At 34.0% G+C, this 23,609-nt stretch overlaps 2 protein-coding genes across 4 annotated transcripts; one reads left to right on the top strand and one right to left on the bottom strand.

Annotated features, from left to right (window-relative positions):
• Positions 1-504: 504 nt before the first annotated feature.
• LOC106765222 (protein INVOLVED IN DE NOVO 2) lies at positions 505-9,138 on the top strand. Of its 3 annotated transcripts, none has more exons than XM_022781987.1 (11): positions 505-816; positions 1,925-2,272; positions 2,439-2,780; positions 2,960-3,313; positions 3,657-4,010; positions 4,162-5,097; positions 5,516-5,697; positions 6,453-6,542; positions 6,642-6,929; positions 8,153-8,362; positions 8,778-9,138. In XM_022781987.1, exons 2-11 carry the CDS (start codon positions 1,957-1,959, stop codon positions 9,012-9,014), a joined length of 3,309 nt encoding a protein of 1,102 aa, XP_022637708.1. In that variant the 5' UTR covers positions 505-816; positions 1,925-1,956; the 3' UTR covers positions 9,015-9,138. The 3 variants fall into 3 exon arrangements, with proteins under 3 accessions (XP_022637708.1, XP_014505247.1, XP_022637709.1); XM_014649761.2 differs by having other exon boundaries at positions 2,960-3,457; XM_022781988.1 differs by lacking the exons at positions 505-816; positions 1,925-2,272; positions 2,439-2,780; positions 2,960-3,313 and having other exon boundaries at positions 3,662-3,738.
• Positions 9,139-12,499: 3,361 nt separating this feature from the next.
• LOC106765085 (expansin-A4) lies at positions 12,500-14,535 on the bottom strand. Its single transcript, XM_014649581.2, has 2 exons — positions 13,962-14,535; positions 12,500-13,176 (listed from the first exon to the last, which is right to left on the bottom strand). The coding sequence occupies exons 1-2, from the start codon at positions 14,432-14,434 to the stop codon at positions 12,867-12,869; spliced, it is 783 nt and encodes a 260-aa protein (XP_014505067.1). The 5' UTR covers positions 14,435-14,535; the 3' UTR covers positions 12,500-12,866.
• Between the last annotated feature and the right edge of the window lie 9,074 nt (positions 14,536-23,609).

Raw genomic sequence — 23,609 nt, 5'->3', positions numbered from 1 at the left:
AATTGATATTTGAAAGAAAAAAAAAATATATATTAATAATTATTTAAACTTTAAAAGTGGTAATTAAAAAGAATAAATTAGAAATATAAAAAAGACACTATTTTTTTTAAAAGTAGCAATTATTAAATTTATTTTATTGAAATAAAAAATATGAATAATTATTTAAATTTGAAAAAGTGGTTATTAAAATGATAAAATTGTAAAAAAAATTGCAGTGAGTAATTATAGTTACATTATAATTATATAGAGATGAGATTTTATTTAGTAATTATTGTTTTCTGTACACTTTTTTGTTAAAACATAAGTAATTGTATTTTGTAACTGCTGTTTTATATACACATTCTTTTTCCAATACCATCCTTATGCATAATTAATTTTATTAGTAACTGTAATCAAAATATATAATATTGTAAAAAATTATGAAAGTGTTAAAATACATGAAATATTTGTGATTCTGCAATTAATTTATATAATCCATTTAAACATATAATATAAAATATAATGTATAGTGATATTTCCGATGTTCCATCTCAACCAGTTCCCAGTGCCTCTCAAGTTACCAGGACAACTGAAGTTTTCTGTCCAGGACTTCAAGGGCAATGACAGTTGTTATAGCACGCCCTACACACCTCCCAGCGCAAAACCCTAGCTTGTGATTATCACATTTTTCCCCCTCTCTCCAATATCATCACTTTTCCTCTTGAATTTTGTCCTTGTTGATACTTATTTGTGTCAATTTGATGAATGCGAAGAGGAAGAAGAACAATAACAGTCTTCTCTGAGCTTCTATTAGTTCATCTGGTCTCCAATCAATCGGTATTTATTCAAATCCTGCATTTTTCATTTAGAATTCAGAAATGATCGCATGCGGTTGAAACCTTTCCTTTTTCCTTTTACCTTCTTTTGTACCGCATGTTGTCCGCGGGAAGTTCATATCTGTGCAGTAAATTTTTTATCTTTTTTATTTTTATGGTGTGATTGCTTTCTTTATGTTGTCTCCTTTGAAAAAAATCATTATTTTAATATTTTTTGATAATTTATCTCCAAATTTGTTTTGGCTGTGTTTTTGTTGCGTGACCATTTCTCTTTTATTTATTTGCTATCTGAATTGTGGAATGTCCGAGACCACTTCAAATTTTAGACAATGAGACATAGTTTCTTGTTGTTTAGGTCATGATACCACTTCAAATGATTAAAAACTTCTCATTAGATATAAAAAAAATAGAAAAGTAAAAGAAAAGAAGAGATTTCCTTCTGCTTTCATGTTTGATGGCGGTTGAATTTATAATATGTTAGAATGTTTATGTTATTATGTTTGTCTTTATCTCATTTTGACAGAAGTTAGAAGCTGCTTAACTGTGACTTAGGTTCTTAGATGCACTATATTTTTATAAAAAAAAACTGTACAAGTTCTTGTATTTTCCATCAAACATGGTTATATCCCTATACTTTCTTAGGGTTAACTTTGATCATCAAACTTTGTGAATGTAGTCTTTCCTTGGTTTTTGTGAACTCTGAGGATCAAAGATCAAAGTTATCAATACGAAAATATGAAGATTTTGAAATTTTTTTACTGAAATTATAATGACTAAAAGCGACATGAAAGTTTGTTTTTCCCTTTTGTAAATAATTTGATTTCATAATTAAAGACAAAATATAATTTAAGTAATCATGTACTTGCTTCAAATGTTTTATACTACAGCCCTTGTTGTGGTTTTGTCATGCCCCTTGATATTGCAGAAAAAAAAACAGACACCTGCAGTCAGTATGATCATCCCAAAACCTTGACAATACAGTCAAAATTGCAACAGAAGACAGTTTTGAAAACCTGTGTGCTAGTTCGATATGATATCTAATGTAGAAATCTGTAAAACCACAAAACAACTGATAGCATTAACAATCTAACATAATTTTAATTTTTCAGCTGGCATAGTATCAAGCCTTGGTGAAACCATAATGGTTCAATGCTCTAACAAGGATATTGACACAAGCGCATCTCAACTAAGTTGGTGGTATGTAGATATATCTTATCAAGAACTCAAGAAGGGAACTTACAAAGTGAAAAACTCAGATGAAACTTTCATTTGTCCATACTGTCCTGAGAGGAAACAAGATTATAAGTACAGGGAACTCCTTAATCATGCTTCTGGGGTTGGTCGGAGTAGTTCAGAAAAGAGAACAGCAAAAGAGAAGGCCAATCATCTGGCTTTAGTGAAATATTTGGAAAAGGATCTGGCTTATCTGGATGGCACCTCAAAACCTGCAGATAAAGGTCTCCCTGTTAATGAAGTTACTGAACAAAATTTTCATTTTAAATATTTTCCTTGTTATCTAAGCCGAAACTTGCCAATTCACAATAATCCTCAATGGCATAATGAAGATATTAAATAAAATAATATGACAACAGTCAATACTAACATTATATTTTTAACTTTCAGGTGTCAAATTATTCAGCACAGGAGAAACAGTAATGTCTCAGTGCCCTAACAAGGATACTGATACATCTCAAATAAGTTGGTGGTATGTAGATACATCTTACGAAGAACTCAAGAAGGGAAGTTACAATGTAAAAACCTCAGATGTGACTTTCATCTGTCCATACTGCCCTAGGAGAAAACAGGATTATTTGTACAGGGAACTCCTAGAGCATGCATATATGGTGGGTCGGAGTAGTTCTGAAAAGAAAAGTGCAAGAGAGAGAGCCAATCATCTTGCGTTAGTGAAATATTTGGAAAATGATCTTATTATTGTGGATTGCATGTCAGAGCCTGTTGATAAAGGTGAGTCTCCAGTTAATGGAAATGACTAAAACAAAATTTTGGTTCTATACTTTCTTTACTCCAAGTTACTGAATATACAGAAATGTGCCAATTCACAAATATAGTTAATGGAATAATGAAGATATATGTAAAGCAACATGACAGTAGCCAGTACTAACACTGTTTCTTTTGTTTCTCAGGTACCAACTTAGGACAACCTGAAATAGCTCAATGCTCTAACAAGGAGACTGGTGTGAGTGCATCTCCAGCATCTCCTACAATAAACTGGTGGTATGTGGATAAGTTTTACAAAGAACTCAAAAAGGGAAATCATATTGTGCAATCCTCAGATGAGACTTTTTCTTGTCCATACTGCCCTAAAAAGAGAAAACAGGATTATGTGTACAGGGAACTTCTTGACCACGCTTCTGGGGTGGGTCAGAGTACTTCACAAAAGAGAAATGTCCGAGAGAAGGCTACTCATCTGGCCTTGATGAAATATTTGAAAAATGATCTCATGCACATGAGTGATCCATCAAAATCTGTAAATGAAGGTAATCACCCAGTTACTAGAGTGGATCAGAGTAGTTCTCAAGAAAGAAGTGTCAAAGAAGATGCTACTCATATGGCTTTAGCAAAAGACTTGAAAAAGGATGTCATGAATGTGAGTGGTTCATCATCAAAACCTGTAAATGAAGGTGATCCCCCTGTTGTTAACGAAGAGATCATATGGAGATTCTGTTCAAGTTTTTATAGTTATTGATTATGGATTGACTAATTCAATTCACTATGGTACATAATGGAAGTAGCATGCAAAGTGATAATTTTTATCAAAATTAAAACATCAATGTAGGAACTCGAGGCAGCCAGTACTAATACTGTTTTTTTATCTTTCAGGAACCATAATAAGTCCAGGAGAAACTGCAATCAGTTGCTGCTCTGACAAAGATAGCAATATGAGTTCATCTCAGATGGGGCGGTATGTAGATAAATTTTATGAAGAACTCAAAATGGGAAGACACTGTGTGAAAACCTCGGATGAGACTTTCACATGCCCATACTGCCCTAATAAAAAGATAAACCGGGATTATGTGTACAGGGAAATCCTTGAACATGCTTCTGGGGTGGGTCAGAGTAGATCACAAAAAAGAAGTTTCATTGAAAGGGCCAATCATCTGGCTTTAGAAAAATATTTGAAAAAGGATGTTATGAATGTGGGTGCTTCATTTCCATCAAAACCTATGGATCAAGGTGATCCCCTGTTAATGAAACAATTGTAACAATGTTTATGTTTCTTCTCTGTTACTGATTATGTCATATTGGCAATTTCAAAATACTTAGTTGAACTAATATGTAAAGCAACATGACACGTTTGTTAGTTACGCTACTTTTTGTCTTTCAGGCACAGTAACAGCAACCCCAGGAGAAACCATGATGGTTCACTACTCTTATAAAGATAATAATATAAGGGCAACTCAAATAAGTGGGTGGTATGTGCATAAATCCTATGAAGCACTCAAAAAGGGAAGTCACATTGTGAAAACCTCTGAAATGACTTTCTCATGTCCATACTGCCCTAATAAAAAGAGAAAGCGGGATTATGTGTATAGGGAAATCCTTGAACATGCTTCTGGGGTGGGTCAGAGTAGCTCACAAAAGAGAAGTGCCACTGAAAAGGCTAATCATTTGGCTTTAATGAAATATTTGGAAAAGGATCTTATGAATGTGGATGGTACACCAAAAACTGCAGATGCAGGCAATATCCTTTTTGAGGAGCAGTTTGTGTGGCCATGGACTGGGATATTAGTTAATATTCCTACTGGACAGACAGAAGATGGACGTTGTGTTGGGGAAACTGGTTCCAAGTTGAGGGATGAACACCGAATCAGGGGATTTAATCCTTGTAGAGTCCGGATTCTTTCAGATATCCGGGGTCACTCTGGAACTGCAGTTATGGAATTCAATAAAGATTGGACAGGTTTAGCTAATGCTTTGGCATTTGAAAGAGCATATGAATTAGATCATCGAGGGAAAAAGGACTGGTTTGCTAATACTGAGCAAAAGTCTGGTATTTATGCATGGATTGCTCGACCTGATGACTACGAGATGAACAATATCATTGGGGAACAACTGCAGAAGATGGGAGATATCCAAACAATATCTGAGCTCATGAAAGAAGAAGCTCGTATACATGATAAACTTGTTTCCTGCTTGAACAATACTCTTCAGGTCAAGAAGAAGCGGTTAGTGGAGATGGAAGTAAAATACAATGAGACTTCACGTCGCTTGGAAATTGTAATGGAGGAAATAGATAAGCTCACTCAAGACCACAATCAAGGTATATATTAATCTAAGTTACTTTTTTCTCTAATTTGGACCGTGACTCGTTTGATGTTATTGTTGTTGTTATTGTTATTATTTTTTGTTTCCAATTTATTTTTAAGTCACAAAGGTCAAATTCTACAATGAAATTACTAATTGTGTACATTGACATAATTGCCGGTGTGTTAGATTATATATCACTGGATTGAATCTGGTTTTAACAATTTTTATTGGTAGAATCAAAGTCCAGACACTGCAAACTTCTGGTTGCATCACCCTCGTGGTTACACTGTAGAATTTATCTATGTAATAACAATGGTTTCCAAATGTCCTACTGGATCTTCACAATACACTTCTGACATTTTATTGTTTGTAAAGGATGGTGAACTATTTTAATGACATTTTATTATTATACCATGATTGATCGTATTCAGAGATGAAGAAAATACAATCAAGTGCAACTCAGCACTTCCAGAATATTTTTAGTGGTCATGAAAGGCTTAAGTTGCAGCTGGAATCTCAGAAAAGAGAGCTCGAGCTGCGGAGAATTGAACTGGAAAAACGTGAAGCACATAATGAAAGTGAAAGAACGAAGTTGGAAGAAGAGATTATGGAGGTGTAGTGTTATTATTATTGTTTTTGTTGCATCTTTTCTATCATGATGAGGTTGAGATTCCTGCGAAATAGAAATTGAAGGAAAAAATCATTGTTTAAGGATACTTAATTAAGATGATCAATATTCATTTGTTTTAGTGATTTTAATGGAAGAGTTGGCAAACAAAGTTAATTACTTTTCCATTTTTACTGTACAAGTTTGATGATCACCTTATGATTTGTATACGTTTCCAGTTGATTTGTGTGAGAACTAGGCCAAAGGATATTGGGAATGTAATTTAATCGGTTTGTATTATAGTAGTATGCAATTGAAGGCAACACATTTTCTTCTATGAAAATTCTTTTTGTTTTTTTGTTCAGTCAAAAGTGGACTACATGAGATTGTTTCTGTCAATGAATATTCAAATATTTTTTTAATGTAATGTATTCTAAAATGGATGTCAATAATAATGATAATAAGATGAACTCCATTTAGTTATTATTTGCTAAGGAGTTTATATGATGAAATTTAGGGAAGGATGGTTAAAATAAAAGCTACCTGTTTAGAGTTTTATGTCGAAGAATGTCTCGTAGGGAATTTTTCTTCTATTTTTGACATTATTTTGTCCCTCCCGGTAAGAACATTGCTATGGAACCTATAAACAAAAAGTTTGGCATTATGTTTTATTTGTGTTTTTGAAATCCTTTAATAATGACGATGTGGTTAAGAATTTGCTAGAATGTTATGTACAATGCTGATGTCTATTATCCTTTTAGAATGCATTGAAAAATAGCTCTTTGGAAATGGCTGTTCTGGAGCAACAAAAGGCTGGTGAAAATATTTGGAAACTGGCTGCAGATCAAAAGGTTCGTGTATCCTATTTTTGAGCTTTTCTAATAACTGAGTGTCATTTTCCACATCAGAATAGCTGGTTGTTAATGCTACTTGACAATATATTTATCCAGCGGCAAAAAGAACAGCTTCGTCATAAAATCATCAGGCTTGAAAAACAACTGGAAGTGAAGCAAAAACTAGAATTGGAGATTCAACAACTGAAAGGAAAATTAAATGTCATGCAATACATTGAAGAAGATGAAGACTCAGAAGTCCTGAATAAGGTGAATGCCTTACACACGGATTTAAGAGAGAAGGAACAGTCACTACGAGACCTAGATGCCCTGAACCAGACACTAATTATTAAAGAGCGTCAGAGCAATGATGAGCTACAAGAAGCTCGAAAAGTATTGATTAATGTAAGTGTTTTTTAAAGTCTTCTATTCCCACAGTTTTTTAATGTAAGTGGAACATCAATGACATTGGAATTTTGGAATTCCGACTTACTGGGTTGAGAGTCTGTTGTACAAAAACCACTCTTATCTCCTACACCACCCAAGCCTCCAGACCTGAATTTGCAGGTAGTAGTCAGTGGGTTCCCTTCCTTTAATAAGACAGTATCACAATGCTATCAGGAACGGTAGATAACATGTTGATGATGAGCCATGGGATCAAGGTTCCACTGGTCCCACCTGGAGGACAAGGTTGATTTTTGGAGGAGTGTATTGTTAGGACGGATGGAAAAGAGAAATTAGTTAAGATAGTTAGAGTATTCATGAGTCAGTTACTTGAGGTGTTAGATATAAATAGGAAAGGAGTGGAGAGGAGGAAAGAGATGAATTTTGTAGATTAAGCTTCACCATTTTGTGAAGAGAAACCTTTGAAGGAGAGAGTGCTCTCCTGTTTTTTGTTCTTTTCAGTCTATTCAATAAAAAACCCTTCTTTTCTTTCTCTTTTCAATTCTTGGTTCCTAACATGAACATACTATTTCTGTGGTATTCCATTATTTCTAATACGGGACATAAGGTGTGCAACCATAGGAAGAAGGAACAAGGGAGGTAAAGCGATGGGGTTCTCTTTACTTTGTTCAATTCACAAGACAGAAAAGGACTACCGGAGGAGAAAAAGCATTGAATCTTGTGAAAAGGAAGGAGAGACATTTTGAAGTCCAAACACATTTGGAAGAGAAAAAATTGGCATTTGTGAAAAATAGTTGGGAAAGTGAATCTTTAAATTGAAAAATATATATGAGAATATAAAAGAGGAAAAAGTGATGTGTTTGTTTAAATTTAAACCCTACCCTACCTGCTCATATTCCTTAAATTTCAAATATACACGTGTATATCTTAATTATTTTAAATGCTATAGAAAATATATTATATTGATAGCACATTAACTGATAGTTCAGAAGTATTACAAACTCAAACAGTATATCAACCGTGTATACGTCTCCTCCCGCATACCATTTTTGATGTAGTAACATACCTTGAATCACCTACACTACCATATTGAAGTGTATTGCAAACCAGTTAACAATGTTTAAACTATGATGCTGTTGGGGGTTTCAATACTCATTTGGTACTTTTGTGTTTTGAATTCCTCCAACTTTTTCTAAACTTTCTTGAAATGTTATATGTTGCAGGGCATTAAAGAGATATCTTGCCGTGCTGGTGTTGGTGTGAAGAGAATGGGGGAGCTTGATATTAGACCATTCCTTGAAGCTATGAAGAAAAAATACAATGATGAGGATGCAGAAGAAAGAGCTTCAGAACTGTGTTCATTGTGGGACGAGTATATAAAGGACCCAGGGTGGCATCCATTTAAAATTACCATAATTGAAGGGAAAGATCAGGTGTGCCTTACTTAAGCTTATAGATATCACTATTTAGTCTTAATCAAATCTTGCGTTTTCTGTTGTAAGCACCTTGAAGTCTACTTAATTAGAAACAATTGATATTTAGAAGCTTAGTCCATGTACCTTTGATACCTAAATACTTGGTTAGAATTATTTCGCCTCTGGAGGATGTGTTTCTTCGATCTTGTTTTCAAAGGGTTGATTTTACTTGCCTTCTTTCCCATAGATGAACTTTTCATGGTCACAAAATAATGCTGGATGACATTGCTATACGAACTATTCTGATTAGTATGTAGGTAGTATAATGATGTCAGATGATTAATTTTAGAACTAACATGGTGCCTATATTTAGGAAAGTCAATTGTGATGTTTTTCTAACTTGTATGGTTTCATGATTTTTTTTTCATGGCAGGAAATCATAGACAATGAAGATGAAAAGTTGAAAGCACTGAAAAATGAGTTGGGTGAAGGAGTCTACAAAGCTGTGGTGACAGCTTTGACAGAGATCAATGCATATAATCCTAGTGGGAGGTATACAACCTCTGAATTATGGAATTACGAAGAGGGAAAGAGAGCTACCTTGCAAGAAGGAGTAAAATTGTTATTGATGCAATATAAACTATCTAAACAGAAAAGAGGGACGGTGTAAATGCTGGTATGTATGTATGTATGTAATTGTAAAATAAGACAACTATAATTTTCTGTTGTAATCTGGGATAATATATGTAGAATCTTCCTAATTAGAGGAAATATATACATAATATTTTATTTTATTTTATTTCTTCCTAGGTTTCCTAGTTTCTCTATTTCCCTTTTTAGGAGAACTAGATTATTACAAATAGAAGGTTTGAGAATGTATTTTTCATGATTTGAATAATAAATCAGTCTTATTTTCCACATGGTATCATAGCTTGTCTGATCCGCTTCCGCTGTCTTTGCTGTCTGGCGGTGGCCGGCTGTCATGGCCGCCGGCGGCCTCCTAAAATTCTCTTTTTTAACCTGTGTTTTTAATGGGCTCCAATTGCCCTAGCCAAGTTCTGTTCTTTCTTTTTCTAGTATTGCCAAATAGAGAGTCTGTCTCAGTATCATTAGGGTGGGATTCGAACCCATTCCCTTTGGGACCGAAAGTTTCTTCTTCGAATAATCCAACACTACTGCCTTCGCTGCTTTTTTCACTGTGCACCGCCGCTCTTCACCGCTGTCCACCAAGTTGCACCGCCGCCGCTGTCTGACCATCGCCGGTGCCGCCGTCGCCGGTTAGGATCGTCGATAGGGCAGAAAGGTGCGCCCAACACCGGCGATCACAGAGCCAAAAGTCGTTCTGTCAACGGAGCCTTCACGCGCCGCCACCGTCGCCGACGCGTGTAGCCCACGCGCCCACCTCCAGCGAGACCCACTCACCGCTGACAGGGTCGCCGGAGCCTCCTGAGCCCATTCCTAGGGTCGGTGACGACTCGTTTGGGCTATATTTTAGTAGATCTGAGTTTTTGTCTCTGCTCCTAGTACTACTTCTCCCGCTTCCGTCATCTTCTCCTTTGAAAAGGGCTCTCTGCCTTCACGGGTTTTTCACCACCACTTTCCTCCTTTCTGGGGTTACGGTTCTATTTGTGATCAACCCCGATCTTTTTTCCCTTCGCGATTTGGACACCCAGTTGTGCTTCTTTTCCTGGGTGTCTTCTTATTTGGCCAATGTTTCGGTTTTACATGGTGAAAAAGTTTTAAAGGGGATTAATTCTATGTGGGTTTCCTTCATATTGGCCAATCAATGTTGATTGTATCATCAGTGTGGTTATGAAGTAATATGGAAGTGCTCTTTGCCAGGATAACCCATCAACGACAACATCAAGGACAAAAGCATCGCAGCACACTTCCGCATCACCAGACTGCGTTCCGCTTCAACTGCATTCCGATTTCTGTCACCACCAATGGGTTCTTCTCCCCTCTCTTAGGCAGCACCGATTGGTCCATCTTGCCATCGTCTCCACCGCTTGTGCCGCCAATGCACCAGCGCCTAGATTTGCACTCATCTCACTATATCCGCACCATGCTTCCGCCATGGGTCGACGATGATCCAGCTTTGCTGCAGGGAGGAGAGTAACCAACTCTTGTGGGTTTCGCCTTTCAGTTCCACTTTGCCATATTCTCTCTACAGCAAGGGAACTCATGTTGCAAACTCTCGCATGTACCACTCTTGATCTCGCAAGAGCCTTCTACCTTCACCATCAATTTGTTCAGAATTTTGAAGACCAAAAACGACCACTTTAGACGCAAATGCGTCAGTTCTTTCTTGGATCGTTGGTCACTTTCTTCTTGGGCTCAAGTTTAGCCCGTATTTTTTGTGATACAGTGTTAAGTATCACCATTTAGGAGTAGTCCAGCAGAGAACTTTGGACCTCCAACCTGTCTTTGGCTTTTTGATGCCATGGTGTTTTTTTTGGTTTCTGCCAATGCTTTGTTATAACAACTCACTCAGAGTTGTTCTTTTTTACTGACCGCTAAATTGACTCTTTCAAAGTTATGGGATTCAAGTTTGTCCCTCGTACGGATCGGTTCTCACCAGTTCTTCCACCTTCACGTTCTGCTGTTCAGTCGTGGGGAGGAGAAAGTTTCAGTCGCTGCAGGGTAGTGTAGTCCCTGCAGGTTTGTTGTTGTTTGCCTCTGTCAGGACAGATGTTTCCTGAAGGCTTGTTGCTGTTTAGGGTGGTTAAGTCCCTGCAGGTCTGTTGTTGTTTGCCTCTGTCAGGATAGATGTTTCCTGAAGGCTTGTCGCTGTTTAGGGTAGTTAAGTCCCTTGAAGTTTTGTTGTTGTTCGCCACTATTGATGGCAATCCAATCCCTGCAGTTTGTTGATATTTGCCACTGCAGGCCCTTCATCTGTTCTTGAAGTTTGTTGTTGTTTGATGCTACAAGTCATCATCCATTTTTGATGGAAATCTCTCTCGTCCATTGCTGTCCAAGTTGAAGTTTCATGGTGCTAGTTCGCCCTCATCCATTGCTATCCAAGTTGAAGTTTGATTGTGCTAGTTCGCTTTCGTCCGTTGCTGTCCAAGTTGATTTATTGGGCTTATTGACGCTCTCTACAATTGAGTTTGTCTATTCCAAGCTTGGTTCATACAATCTCGTATGATCCAGCTTGAGGGGGAGTGTTGTAATCTAGGATAATATATGTAGAATCTTCCTAATTAGAGGAAATATATACATAATATTTTATTTTATTTTATTTTTTTCTAGGTTTCCTAGTTTCCCTATTTCCCTTTTTAGGAGAACTAGATTATTACAAATAAAAGGTTTGAGAATGTATTTTTCATGATTTGAATAATAAATCAGTCTTATTTTTTCACATTTTCAATTTTCTTTTGACCTACACATTTAGAAAGAAATTTTTCTTACTGATATGCAATCTGGTTGCTGACAAAAAGTTAAGACTACCTGCAGACTGCATCTTAGAATATTGTTAGATAATTTACAGTGTTCAGAAAATTGATTTTTCCTCCTATCTATTTGATTGCTGTTTCAAGATAACCATGGAATATAATGCTGAAGAGTATGAATTGGTCACAGGAATATAAGCATGTCGCTCTACAACGTTATATCTCAATCTATTGTGTTCAGAAAATAGTTTTAGATTACATAGTTTTATGCATATTGGTTAGCCAGACATGTTAGGCCATAGGATGCCACTTTCTTAAAAAAGAAAAATGACTTATCAACCAGTTATTCTAAAGGTGTATTATGAGTTTGTTCTAATTATCAAATAATAAATTACTTCACTTATTATGTGGCCCTCAGAATGAAATAAAGAAAACATATTTTAACATACCGCGGAAGACATTAGATTTTTAATCCATGCCACCCTTTTATTTTGGCATCGAAGAAGTTAAGAGAAACAACACGGAAGGTATAGAATCTACTTTGCAAACAGTTTATGAAGAGACAAATACGGTGTATTAGCACCCATTTCCAGAATTTTCTTTTTCTCCTTTTTTGCTTTTCGGCGCAGTTAAGCGTGCTCATCAGCTTTCGAACATCTCGTGCATGAATCAAACACTTGTCAAATTTCAGTAAATCATAGTTGGAAAATTAAGGTTCAAGCAGTCATAAAACCCAGCTTAAAAGAGTTAAAAAGAAAGATTATAAAGATAAACACACTTGATCTTTTCATTAATATATATAAATATGTCTAAGAAATATAGCTGCGGGCTCTTACATTTGAAGCCACTTCAGCACCTTACAAGTTTCACATGATGTTTCCCTCCATTTTTCAAATCCTGTAACACTTCAAACTCGTATACCAAGACAACCCCAACTTCTTATCCCTCCACTTTCACGACCAAGACAAAGAAAGAAAAAAAAAGTCAAAAAGTTCACTGATCACTACCACCACTTACTTTACTTCCCTCCATTTTTTTCACCCTATATCCACATCCCAAGGCAAATTCAAAACTACATAGAGGTAAAGCTTTTTTCTTTCTTTAATAAGACAAGAACCCAGAAAACACGATCAGACCCTGAAATTTTTGCCGGTGAAGGTTTGGCCAAATTGCCAATTCGCAGGTACAATGTTCCAGGAGGTGGAGGTGCGCCGGTCACTGGCTGTGACCCTGAAGGAGAGTGACTGACCAACAAGAACAGCGTTTGATTGCCAATTCTGACCCCAGTTACGGCTCATACTCATCCACCCAGTCTTAGACCCTTTCACGCTCGTCCTCACCACGTCCCCTGCACCCGCCACGTTGGTGATCAAAACCAGGTTGAAGTAACGGAAGCCGTTGATCGTGAACCTCATCCCTCCCTGTTTTCTACAAGGCACCCTGCACATCCACGCACCCAATCACAATCGTCAGTGGCATCATTCGTAATAAAATGCATCCACGAGGTCAGACAAATACAATTACATATTTACAATCAAACCACCTTATTTTTGGTTGGTTTCGAGAATCGCGCAATTACGCGGCAAAAGTGCACGTTTGTCAAAATCCTGAACCGGTTTCAGATAAACGGTTCAAGTTCTCTCCAGATAGGGACCCACCAAATAATAATCAACGCTTCTGATCAGTTTTCAGTTTTCACTTTTACGAATTACGAATCACCTATTGTCTACTGTCTAGTCCCCTCCACTCAGTACACTCTGTCGGTTTATACGACGTCGCACTTCTGATTATGCGCTTTGCACCCTCAGAAGGCCAAAAGCCAAACAAGCGCGTTCAGTCTGTTTTTCTCTTATTCTCAGTTTATTATAAAATAATAAAACATCAAAACATCCCTTTCTTCGTTATAAATTATTAATTTTTAGTTTATAATGTCTGTACAACTGTCTGAAAAGAAAAACCACACCTTTACCAAACGCGGGAAATTCCGCCATACACTTTTCTTAACTCGTGTTTTAAATTACGAATTTAACTGAAAAACATAAATACTATAACCGAAATTTGAAAAAGGAAAGTAAAAACAGTAACTTTTATACGAGGGAGTAGGTTAATAGTAAATAACAGAAAACATATTTAAAATAAACGTAAGAGAGAGTGTGTTATGAACATTTAATAAAAATGTAATGAAAAAGTAAAAAGCGAAAATGGGTGAAGGAAAGGTTGGTTACCTGCGGTAAGAGACAGGGACGATGCCGGCGCGGTACTCTGCGATTTTGAGGAACATGGGCATGGCGAGGTCGAAGTGTGGTCTGGGAGGGTTGCACCATCCTCCATTGTCGCTGGGTAGAGCGTAGTTCGGAGGGCAGAAGTTCGTGGCCGTAACCAAGATCGAGGGACTGCCAGCGTGGCACCAGCTGGGGTCGTTCGCGCACTTTATCTCGAAGCACGCTCCGCAGCTCAGCCCGCTGTTGAACAGCGCCGTGCTAAGCGCAGCAGTGTTGACGCCATAGCCCTGGCTGTACAGGTTCCCGTACCCGCACGCGCCGCCCATTGTGCCCGAGGCGTCGCTCCCCCCGTAGAACGTGGCGTGCGCGCTCTCCCACGCGCCGCCACCGTACACGCCCGGGATTCGGGCGTCGGCGGAAGTTAGAAGAAGCGTTATGAGGGAAACAATGGAAATGATTGTTTGGAGCGAAGGCATTGCGAGTGGGAAACACTGAGCAGGGTTTAGTTAGGAGTTATGGGAAGAGGAACGGTTTCAGAAACTAACTTTGTGTTGTGTTTGAGTTCTGAGTAGCAAAGGTCGAAAGGTTCGTGGGTATTTATGGAGGGAGTGTGGAGAAAACTGGGCCCCACCGCGATCTCTTTTGGACCGTTGATTTTCACTCCCGGTCACTGTTGCTTATTTTGTTTTCTTCTTTTCTTTTTTGCGGATTAAAGTGGTACGTAGATCCAATAAGTAAGAAAAGAAAAAATAATGAACAATAAGGTAAAAAATAATTTTTTTTTTTTTTTACTTTTACTTTTTACCATAGATCTATCTGATTTACCAAATAGAAGCTAAACGAGAAAAGTGATGAGTGTAGGGGACAAAAGAAGTTAGGGACCTTAGGACCTGAAAATTGATATCAAATCACCTTGCTTCATTTGCAAGTTGTGCCTTAAAACCAAACCATTTTGCAATTTGAGGTTGTTCTTTATGTTACTAACTTACTATGTTTGTGTTCCTTCTTTCCTTCAATGTTTCAACTCGAGTCAAAAAGTGAGCAGGATCCAATACTGAAACATTTCACACTATGAATATACTTCTACCTACGGATGTGATTTGTTTTCCATATCAATATATAGTGCTCGGGGATAACACTCTTTCATTAGTATTAATATACACTTCTTTTCTTCCAAACATTATTATATTCATACATGCATACATTTTTAGTGTTGATAAAATGACAATGACATTTAACATACCAGATGATTATAATTAATACTGGTTTTAGTTTTCTTTATCTCCTTGAATTACAACCTTTCAGAATTAAAAAACACAGAAGATGTATTAAAAAAATGATAAAGGATATTTCTTTCAGTGGATATTAGAGTGGTGTTTAAGGAATATCCCGATCAAGTTTATGGTAATGCGATAATCATGATAGTAATAATAATAAAGTTGGTTCTGCATCAGTGCGTGTGATGGTAACAAAATCATATTAGCAGTAAACCAAAAACAGAAGCTAACATCAAAGGTTTAAGTTTGAGTAAGTTTTCGTGATTTTTAATAAAAATTTGAAGTTACCATAAAAACAATGGTAAACGGAAGTCAGAGTGAAGTCACCTTTCACGGCTACTGCGCCCGCCTGCACATACAGATACTTTCCCTTTTTCTTAATCACTGAGATAAAATGGAAAAAACTGCATTCGTTTTCATTGATTTTTCAATATTTTGAGGTGCAGAGTCAGAGACGCTGTAGCGAAAACAGCAAAAGTCGGAGAAAATGATAAAGTAAAACCTAATTTCATATTTTTATATAAAAAAAAAAAGCAGTTGAAATTATGAACTAAAAAAAGTAAGTAATTATTTTACATAAAATATTATATATAGTTGCTAAATTTGTTAGTCTTCTTCTTCACATGGCATTCCATGCCAGATTTGTCGAGTTCACACATTAAAGTAGTAACCAACTCGTACATGTTTCCTATTTGACTTTCAAATCTCATTCATATTAATCTCTTTGTAACAGCATTCTTTTTAATAGAAAGAATTGCATTTTAATTAATATACTTATAATTTTTAACCTAATATTAACATTCAATCCAATAATTAATATCATAAAAAGAGTTGCATTCTGATTAATATAGTTATAATTTTTAATCTAGTGACTAACATTCGATCTAATAATTAATATCATAACATTGATTTAATAATACATCTGTTATATATTTTTTAATCAAATGAGGTATTAGGTTTCCAAAATCTGATTTAAAGCAAAACATTATATTTATAGATTTTTTTCCCTAGGTCTTAAAAATTGACATGAAAATATTTTAAAACTAATTAAAATAATTTTAAATTCATATTTGTCAAGTATGATACGTGAAATTACGATACATTGTGTTTTTACATAAGATGGTAATTAATATTTATTCGCAACAAATCAAAACACATAAAGGTGTGCTCAAATTATCCAATGTTTGTAAATATATTTTTGAGTAAATGTGAGTATTATTTTTTTAATTTTTGTTTATAATCTGAAGTAATAATGTCTGGACCTAATATATATTTTTTATATTAACAGTAATAGAAATACTCTATTAAAAAAATTAAAATTTAATGAATTTAAGTTATTGCAAAACAAACATTTAAGAATATAGGGTTTCAAATTCAACTTATCACCAAAAAATATTATATAATAATTAATTTTAAAGACAAAAATAATTAATCATTATGATAACTAACTTATAAATTAAAAATTACTGATTTCTGAAAATTATTATTAATGTGAATTATATTTTAAATTGGATTCTAACATTTTTGTTATCAAAGTTTTAGCTATTTTAAAATGAACAAAAATTATGTCTAAAACATTATATTTCTTTTTTCGAATTGAATTAAAAAAGGAACATCTTAAAATAATAAATGTTTTGAAATAATAATATATTTGTCATATATAATACTTGCTGATCTCATTAAAAATTAAAATACTTTTATAGTGTCATACTTTATTTATCAATAACTTATCCTGTTCTACCTTTCCTATAATGCGAAAGTTGTATATTTAGCTTAATTTATCTTTAATATATTTCTAAAAATAAACAAATATAAACATGCTTACTCTTTCCTTTTTATATTTAAAAAGTAGTATTTTTCAATAACTTCGTATACTTTTTATCTAGTATTTTTGTTTAATTATCATTTATTACCTTTTTTTTTTGTTCTTTTTCATTCTTTTTTCAAACTATTAGGAATGTGAATTTTTTTTATAAATTTTTGAAATTAAATTATATATTTTTGTATAAATTTTAAGAGTATTTAAAGTATATTCTCACGTCATTAAGGAATCAAAATAAATAACACTTTAAATATTTTTTTTTCAACTATTTAATTTTAATGATGTCATTAATCCTAATTATGTCATTCGATAAACTTAAAATTGAAATAAAATAAATAAAAAATTAAATCATTTTTTAATATAACGGTTCCTTTCTAACTATTTAGTAATTTTGTAAAAAATGAGGAAAACAATTCATATTTGTGAAATATAAATGTTTTCATGAGAGAAAAATTATTAAATCCTTGTCTTAAAAAAATTGCTAATGTTCTTTGAACACAATAGTATGCATGTTCGTAAGTTGAGTTAAATACTATTATCGAAACATTTAGTGAAAAATACTTAAATAGGGAACTTTGAAGCATTTTATTTTTTTCATTATTGTATTTTTTGTTTTTTTGAAAAGTGAAACAAAAGAAGAGTTTGAAAGTTTAGAAATTGGTAAGGTGTGCGAAGAAGGAAGGAGATGAAAGAAATTCAACGAACATAGATTAAGTATGTGGGTCCCATAGTTGCAATCTAAGCATCCACCGCATTCAACGCTCCACGTATTACGCCGTGCATTTGACCGTACATTTGGGGACGGCGTTGAGTCTTCCCACATTCTAACGACTAACAATGTCACACCCACGTACTTCTGAACGCAACGGAACGGATAGATAATCATTCAATTAGCAAAGTAACCAAGTTTAGATCCTACCTAATAACATAGCATAATAGTACTTTTAGCTTCTTTTTTTTTGTTTGCACTGGGTAAAATATTTAAATTTTTAGTTGTATTTTTACACACATTTTTAGTTGTAATAATTAATTTTTTTTCTTTTATACTTTGATTCAAAAACAAAATCAAATTAATTGATAGAGTTGAGTCATTATGGACAACAAATAAGCTTTTTACATTGACTATATTAATAATAAAAGTTTTGGATATGGAGTCAAGTCACTTTAAATACCTATGTAATTTCTTTTAAGAAGTTTGTTCTTCTTATCCAGTCTTTGTTCTATCATTTGAAGGTGTACCTCTTAAAAGTTTTTCGATGTTTAAGTTAGTAAACAGCGAGTAATGGTATTTACAGTTTTTGATATGGGCTTGAGATTAGTGAAACCTTAATCTAGACTCAATCTCAGTCAAATATCTTTAATTATTATTTATCTTAATCCTTGTATAAAAACCTGCTTATTGACCATGGCCGACCTGTTTCTAACCGTTTAGCCTGACCTATTAGTTCTGTCATATTCATTCGTTACTTAGGTTCTTTTTGACCTTTATGACTGTTTGACTTGTTTGGTATGAAGTATTACATGTGACTGTTCAGATTATACGGTACAAAAACTAATTAACTTCTAATCTAGTTAAAATCGATTTAATTTAAGAATTAAGTGGTTCATATTCAAATTGGTCCAATATTTAAAAATGAGTGAATTTTTTTAATCCAATTTTTACGTTTTTAAAACGAGAAAGGAAAAAAAACATAGAGAAGAGTATGAAAAGCAAAGAGTAAAGACATGAATAAGTAATTATTTTGCTTAAATTGTAAAATAAAGGTTGAATTTTTGTGATGATGGGAATATTGAAATGTGATGAGTCTTGTGACTAGTGAGTGTGGAGTGGTGAGTATGGTTCTTTTGAGAGCTTGAGGGCGTGATTTGGTTAAATTATTGGATGGTATTATCTACCAAATCAATGAGAGCTGCCACGTAGTGTGCATAATTAAACCTTGTTGTTCAACAACTACGTACCATTACTCAATCAATGCCTATGAAAAACGTTATCCAGTGTTATCAGTAATTGACTTCAACATAACAACATCTCATATTCTAAATCATGTTAATTGGTTCCTTTGTTTCTTTTTCCTACTATTACCTACCAAAGTAACAACAACACATCTTAGTCACATTCGTTTTCTTCTCTGCCAGGGATGCTACCATTGTGCACCTGTGAAACTCTTTATTATTCCACCTAATATTATATTAAAGTTATTTCATACTCAAACGTTGTTTCCAATCATAACTCATGCACCACCAAAACCACGAACAGATTCTAATCATAAAGGACAACCTCTGTTACAACACTGGTCTCAATTTTAATGTAGTATGATAAATGGTTTAGCTGTTCATGTATTGTAAAACATGATGATGCATATTATCTTTCCTTTAGTGAAAAGTCTCAATCATACGATGGTAGGTAATTCAGTTGGCACTCAAAATTAACAGATGCCAAAGTAATCAATGATTAAAAGCCATTCTCTGCTCAATTCAATACAGAGACCAGATCAGTTCCTTGAACTTTAGATGTTGCCAATTGCATAAATTTTTGTAATTTTCTTGGTGTTTGAATTCATTACATGTAACTTCTTCACATTCTGCAATGTGCTACGTAATAAAGCAATGGATTGAAGTTTGGTTTCTAAGTTTACTTTGATCTCATCCAACTAAGTCAATTATTAGTGAAATATTTGCTTCCAACTCCTGATAATTAGATATCATTATACCATGTTGTGAAATGTGCAGTCTCTGCTGTTAAATCAATAGACTAATACCACTTGTGTTTATGGTCATAAAGAGTAATTATAAATCTGTATGGAAAGAATTCTTGTAGTTAACTCTTTGAAACAACAACATAAACAATACGGTCCAGGTAGATTTGAGCATGAACAATTTGTAGAAAACAAGGAGAGACAATTTTTCAAATGTACTATTGGAGAAGCAGTCTTACTGTTCCAGAAGTGTGTCATGATTGCACCATAAGCATTTAGTATTACATCATTAATCTAGAAAGGTATCATTGTAAAACATGATCATGGCCACAGTGGAGAGACAGTTGCTGAGGTGAAAATAAAGTAAGGAACTAATTAACATCCTATGACGACAAAAGCAAGAATTAGGAGTAAAAACATGATCATGGTAACTAGTATTTAGTATGATTTAATGCATCCGATCTGGTGATATGCATGGTGTAATGGAAAACGTGCCCAATCTTTGTGGGACAATGGTGGACCATTAGGCCCATTTGGAATGGCGTGTCTGTTCTTTAAATGAAATCCGTTGCTAAAAATCAGCAGGCTCTATTGAGCTTTACGCAATCCCCATAAAAAAAACCCTAGTTTCCCCTATAAGCAAGCAAGTAACTGCGAATCATATCTTGAACTTTTGTACTTGTTCTTCTCCCATGCATTCCACTCCCACAGCACAACCACTAACTTTTTCTTTCTTTGTGTTCTTTTTGAACTCAAGCTTCCTTTTAATCATTCATGGGTCCCAACCTAGCCCTCCCACACTCACCAAAGCTTGATCAAGACAAACTACCTGTTTATTTAACTACCCAGCATACATAATGGCCCAAGCATTTCTCACAATATCAGCTACCAATTTTGCTTTTCTTGTTTAACATTTTTAAGGACCTTTAGAAGTTGGTCCCATAAGATCTTCATTTGATTTGGAGTTGGTGTTCAATAACATATACAAACCCTCACATGCTTAATCTCTAATTTAATTTTTACGTAAAAATATTACTTTATTATAAATATTTATTTTGTTTCAAAATACTATTTGTTTTCCTTATTTATACTAGAAATATAGTTATGTATGAACCAACTATGATCAACATTAGAATAGTGTTTGGATTGAGGAATCATTTTAAAGAAAGTGAATTAATGAATTTGAGAGGTGATAAAAAATTGTATTTGAATTAAAATATTTGAAGGCAAATTTGAAAGTAAAATTTATAAAACTTATATGATAGATTAAAAAAATAATAAATAAAATTAGATGATTATTATTTTATTTTTAAAGATAAATGTGATATAAATTTAAATATAAATAATAAAAATTAGGGTTAAATATGTTTTTAGTCCCTATATTTTGGGGCGATTTTGGTTTTAGTCCCTCTTTCAAATTATAGTACAATTTAGTCCTTCAACTTTAGAAAACTCTGGTTTTAGTCCTTTTTACCAATTTTTTTAAACTTTATTTGTTGTTTCAAGCATGTTTCATTATAGTATTTGGATTGCTTACACTGTTTGACACATTTTTGCTTCAATGTTAACTGAGAAACGCGTTTGAAACAACAAATAAAGTTAAAAAAATTTGGTAAAAAGGATTAAAACCAGAGTTTTCTAAAGTTCAAGGACTAAATTGTACTATAGTTTGAAAGAAGGACTAAAACCAAAATCGCCCCAAAGTATAGGGACTAAAAACATATTTAACCCTAAAAATTATATTAAAATAAAATTAAAATTTTTATTTAAAATTATAAAAACATTATTATTATTATAATAATAATTATAATTATTATTATATATAATAAAAATGAAAACTAATTATTTATATATATTATAATAATTATTATTCAGATTTATATTATTATTATTATTAGTATAATCTATTACAATTATTAGTATTGATATTATTTGTAACATCTCAATAAATATATAAAAAAAATATAATTTATTCTAGGAGTTAACATAAATAATAAAGGAGAACAGTAATGAGCAAGCAAAGAGAAAATGAATAAGAATAAGAAATATGAAATACCATATAGAATTAAAACCTTTTACAAGAGTAGAATGTACACATAAGACCGGACGGTCAAGAGTTCACTAAGACCGAACAGTGTTACAGAAAAGCTATGCCGAACGGTTTTACAAAATATAAACAACCGAACGGTATTCTAACATTTCAAGAAATGAAATCTAAACTAAAGACCGGACGATCCAGCACTGTCATCAGGCACACTATCTACAGGCTGATCGGTCTGCAAAGCATCCTCCAAGGAATCTTCAATAACGCCTTCTGCTCACATCAAATGGATGATCATCATAGTGAAGAGAACAACTAAAGAACGACAATATAGACAAAGACAAAAAAGATAAGGGTAAGCTTATGTAAATTTAATTAATCATTTCCAGCATACATATAAACATGAAAACCGAATATTACAAACAACATCACATTGATAAACATCGCAGTGAAGAGAACAACCGAACGGCCAAATACCGAACGACAATATAGACAAAGACAGAAAAGATAAGGGTAAGCTTATGTAAATTTACTTAATCATTTCCAGCATACATATAAACATGAAAACCGAATAGTACAAACAACATCACATTGATAAAATCCTCATACATGCATATCTGTATAAACTGAACGTTCAAACTATCATAATCGACCACTTAGACACTGTCTGGATTGTATGAACCATGTAACTCGACGTCTCTAGCACCCAGTGTGGTGTAGTAGCTGGCATAACTCATCAGCTGCCACCCGAGGTTAGTCCTACAACGATTATCTGGTCTTATGACTGTGGACCTCCTGCCGTTCCCACGCATGAATAACCTTTCTCTACATGAGAAAGCGTCATCACGGAATATAAGAACAAAACGACAACAGAGTCTGACCATGTTCATACTTTACCAATCATCACCAATTATGAGACATTCCTCCCCTTGGAATTCTCTTACTTAACCAAATTCAACCAATTTAAAAGAGTACATACTATCACATTCAGAAGAATAGAAACTATTAAGGGAGTAACCGAACGGTCTAACACTGAGGGGAAACTGATTATCAAAGACTACTTTAGTAAGTGATCGAACGGTCTAACACTGAGAAGGACCGAGTAGTATACAAAGCCAAGTAAAACTGATAGAATACAAATGATTTATGAACATGACTGAACACTCAATAACTAATTTAAACTTTAGTGAGACCGAGTACTATATAATTCAGACCGAATGTTTTTGAAGTAAAAAAGTTCTCTTCAATAGTCTGAGTGTCCGTACAAGACCGAACACTCTTTGAGAAGTAAGTGTCAGTATAAGACTGAACACTTTTCCAATTAAAATATTATAAACCGAATACTGGAAAGATCAAGTGCTAGTATAAGACTGAGCACTAGTATAAAACCAAATACTTGAAAGATCAATCTTGTTTTTCTTGTTTAACATTTTTAAGAACCTCTAGAAGTTGGTCCTATAAGATCTTCATTTGATTTGGAGTTGGTGTTCAGTAACATATACAAACCCTCACATTATTAATCTCTAATTTAGTTTTTACGTAAAAATATTACTAAATATTTAATTTGTTTCAAAATACAATTTATTTTCCTTATTTATACTAGAAATATAGTTATGTATGAACCAACTATGATCAACATTAGATTAGTGTTTGGATTGAGGAATGATTTTAAAGAAAGTAAATTAATGAATTTGAGAGGTGATAAAAAATTGTATTTGAATTAAAAGATTTGAAGGCAAATTTGAAAGTAAAATTTATAAAACTTATATGATAGATTAAAAAATAAATAAAATTAGATAATTATTATTTTATCTT

Source organism: Vigna radiata, chromosome 6 (assembly GCF_000741045.1).
Source record: "Vigna radiata var. radiata cultivar VC1973A chromosome 6, Vradiata_ver6, whole genome shotgun sequence".
Classification (NCBI taxonomy): Eukaryota; Viridiplantae; Streptophyta; class Magnoliopsida; order Fabales; family Fabaceae; genus Vigna; species Vigna radiata.
Note: the sequence above shows the minus strand (reverse complement) of the source record. Positions and strands in the feature narration are given on the sequence as shown.

Excerpts from the sequence above, each read along its gene's own strand:
- LOC106765222 (XM_014649761.2), top strand. The coding sequence starts at position 1,957 with ATGGTTCAATGCTCTAACAAGGATATTGACACAAGCGCATCTCAACTA. Across the intron at positions 6,543-6,641 it reads AACTGGCTGCAGATCAAAAG|CGGCAAAAAGAACAGCTTCG; the intron begins GTTCGTGTATCC and ends ATATTTATCCAG. Across the intron at positions 6,930-8,152 it reads CTCGAAAAGTATTGATTAAT|GGCATTAAAGAGATATCTTG; the intron begins GTAAGTGTTTTT and ends TATATGTTGCAG.
- LOC106765085 (XM_014649581.2), bottom strand. The coding sequence starts at position 14,434 with ATGCCTTCGCTCCAAACAATCATTTCCATTGTTTCCCTCATAACGCTT. Across the intron at positions 13,177-13,961 it reads GTCCCTGTCTCTTACCGCAG|GGTGCCTTGTAGAAAACAGG; the intron begins GTAACCAACCTT and ends GTGGATGTGCAG.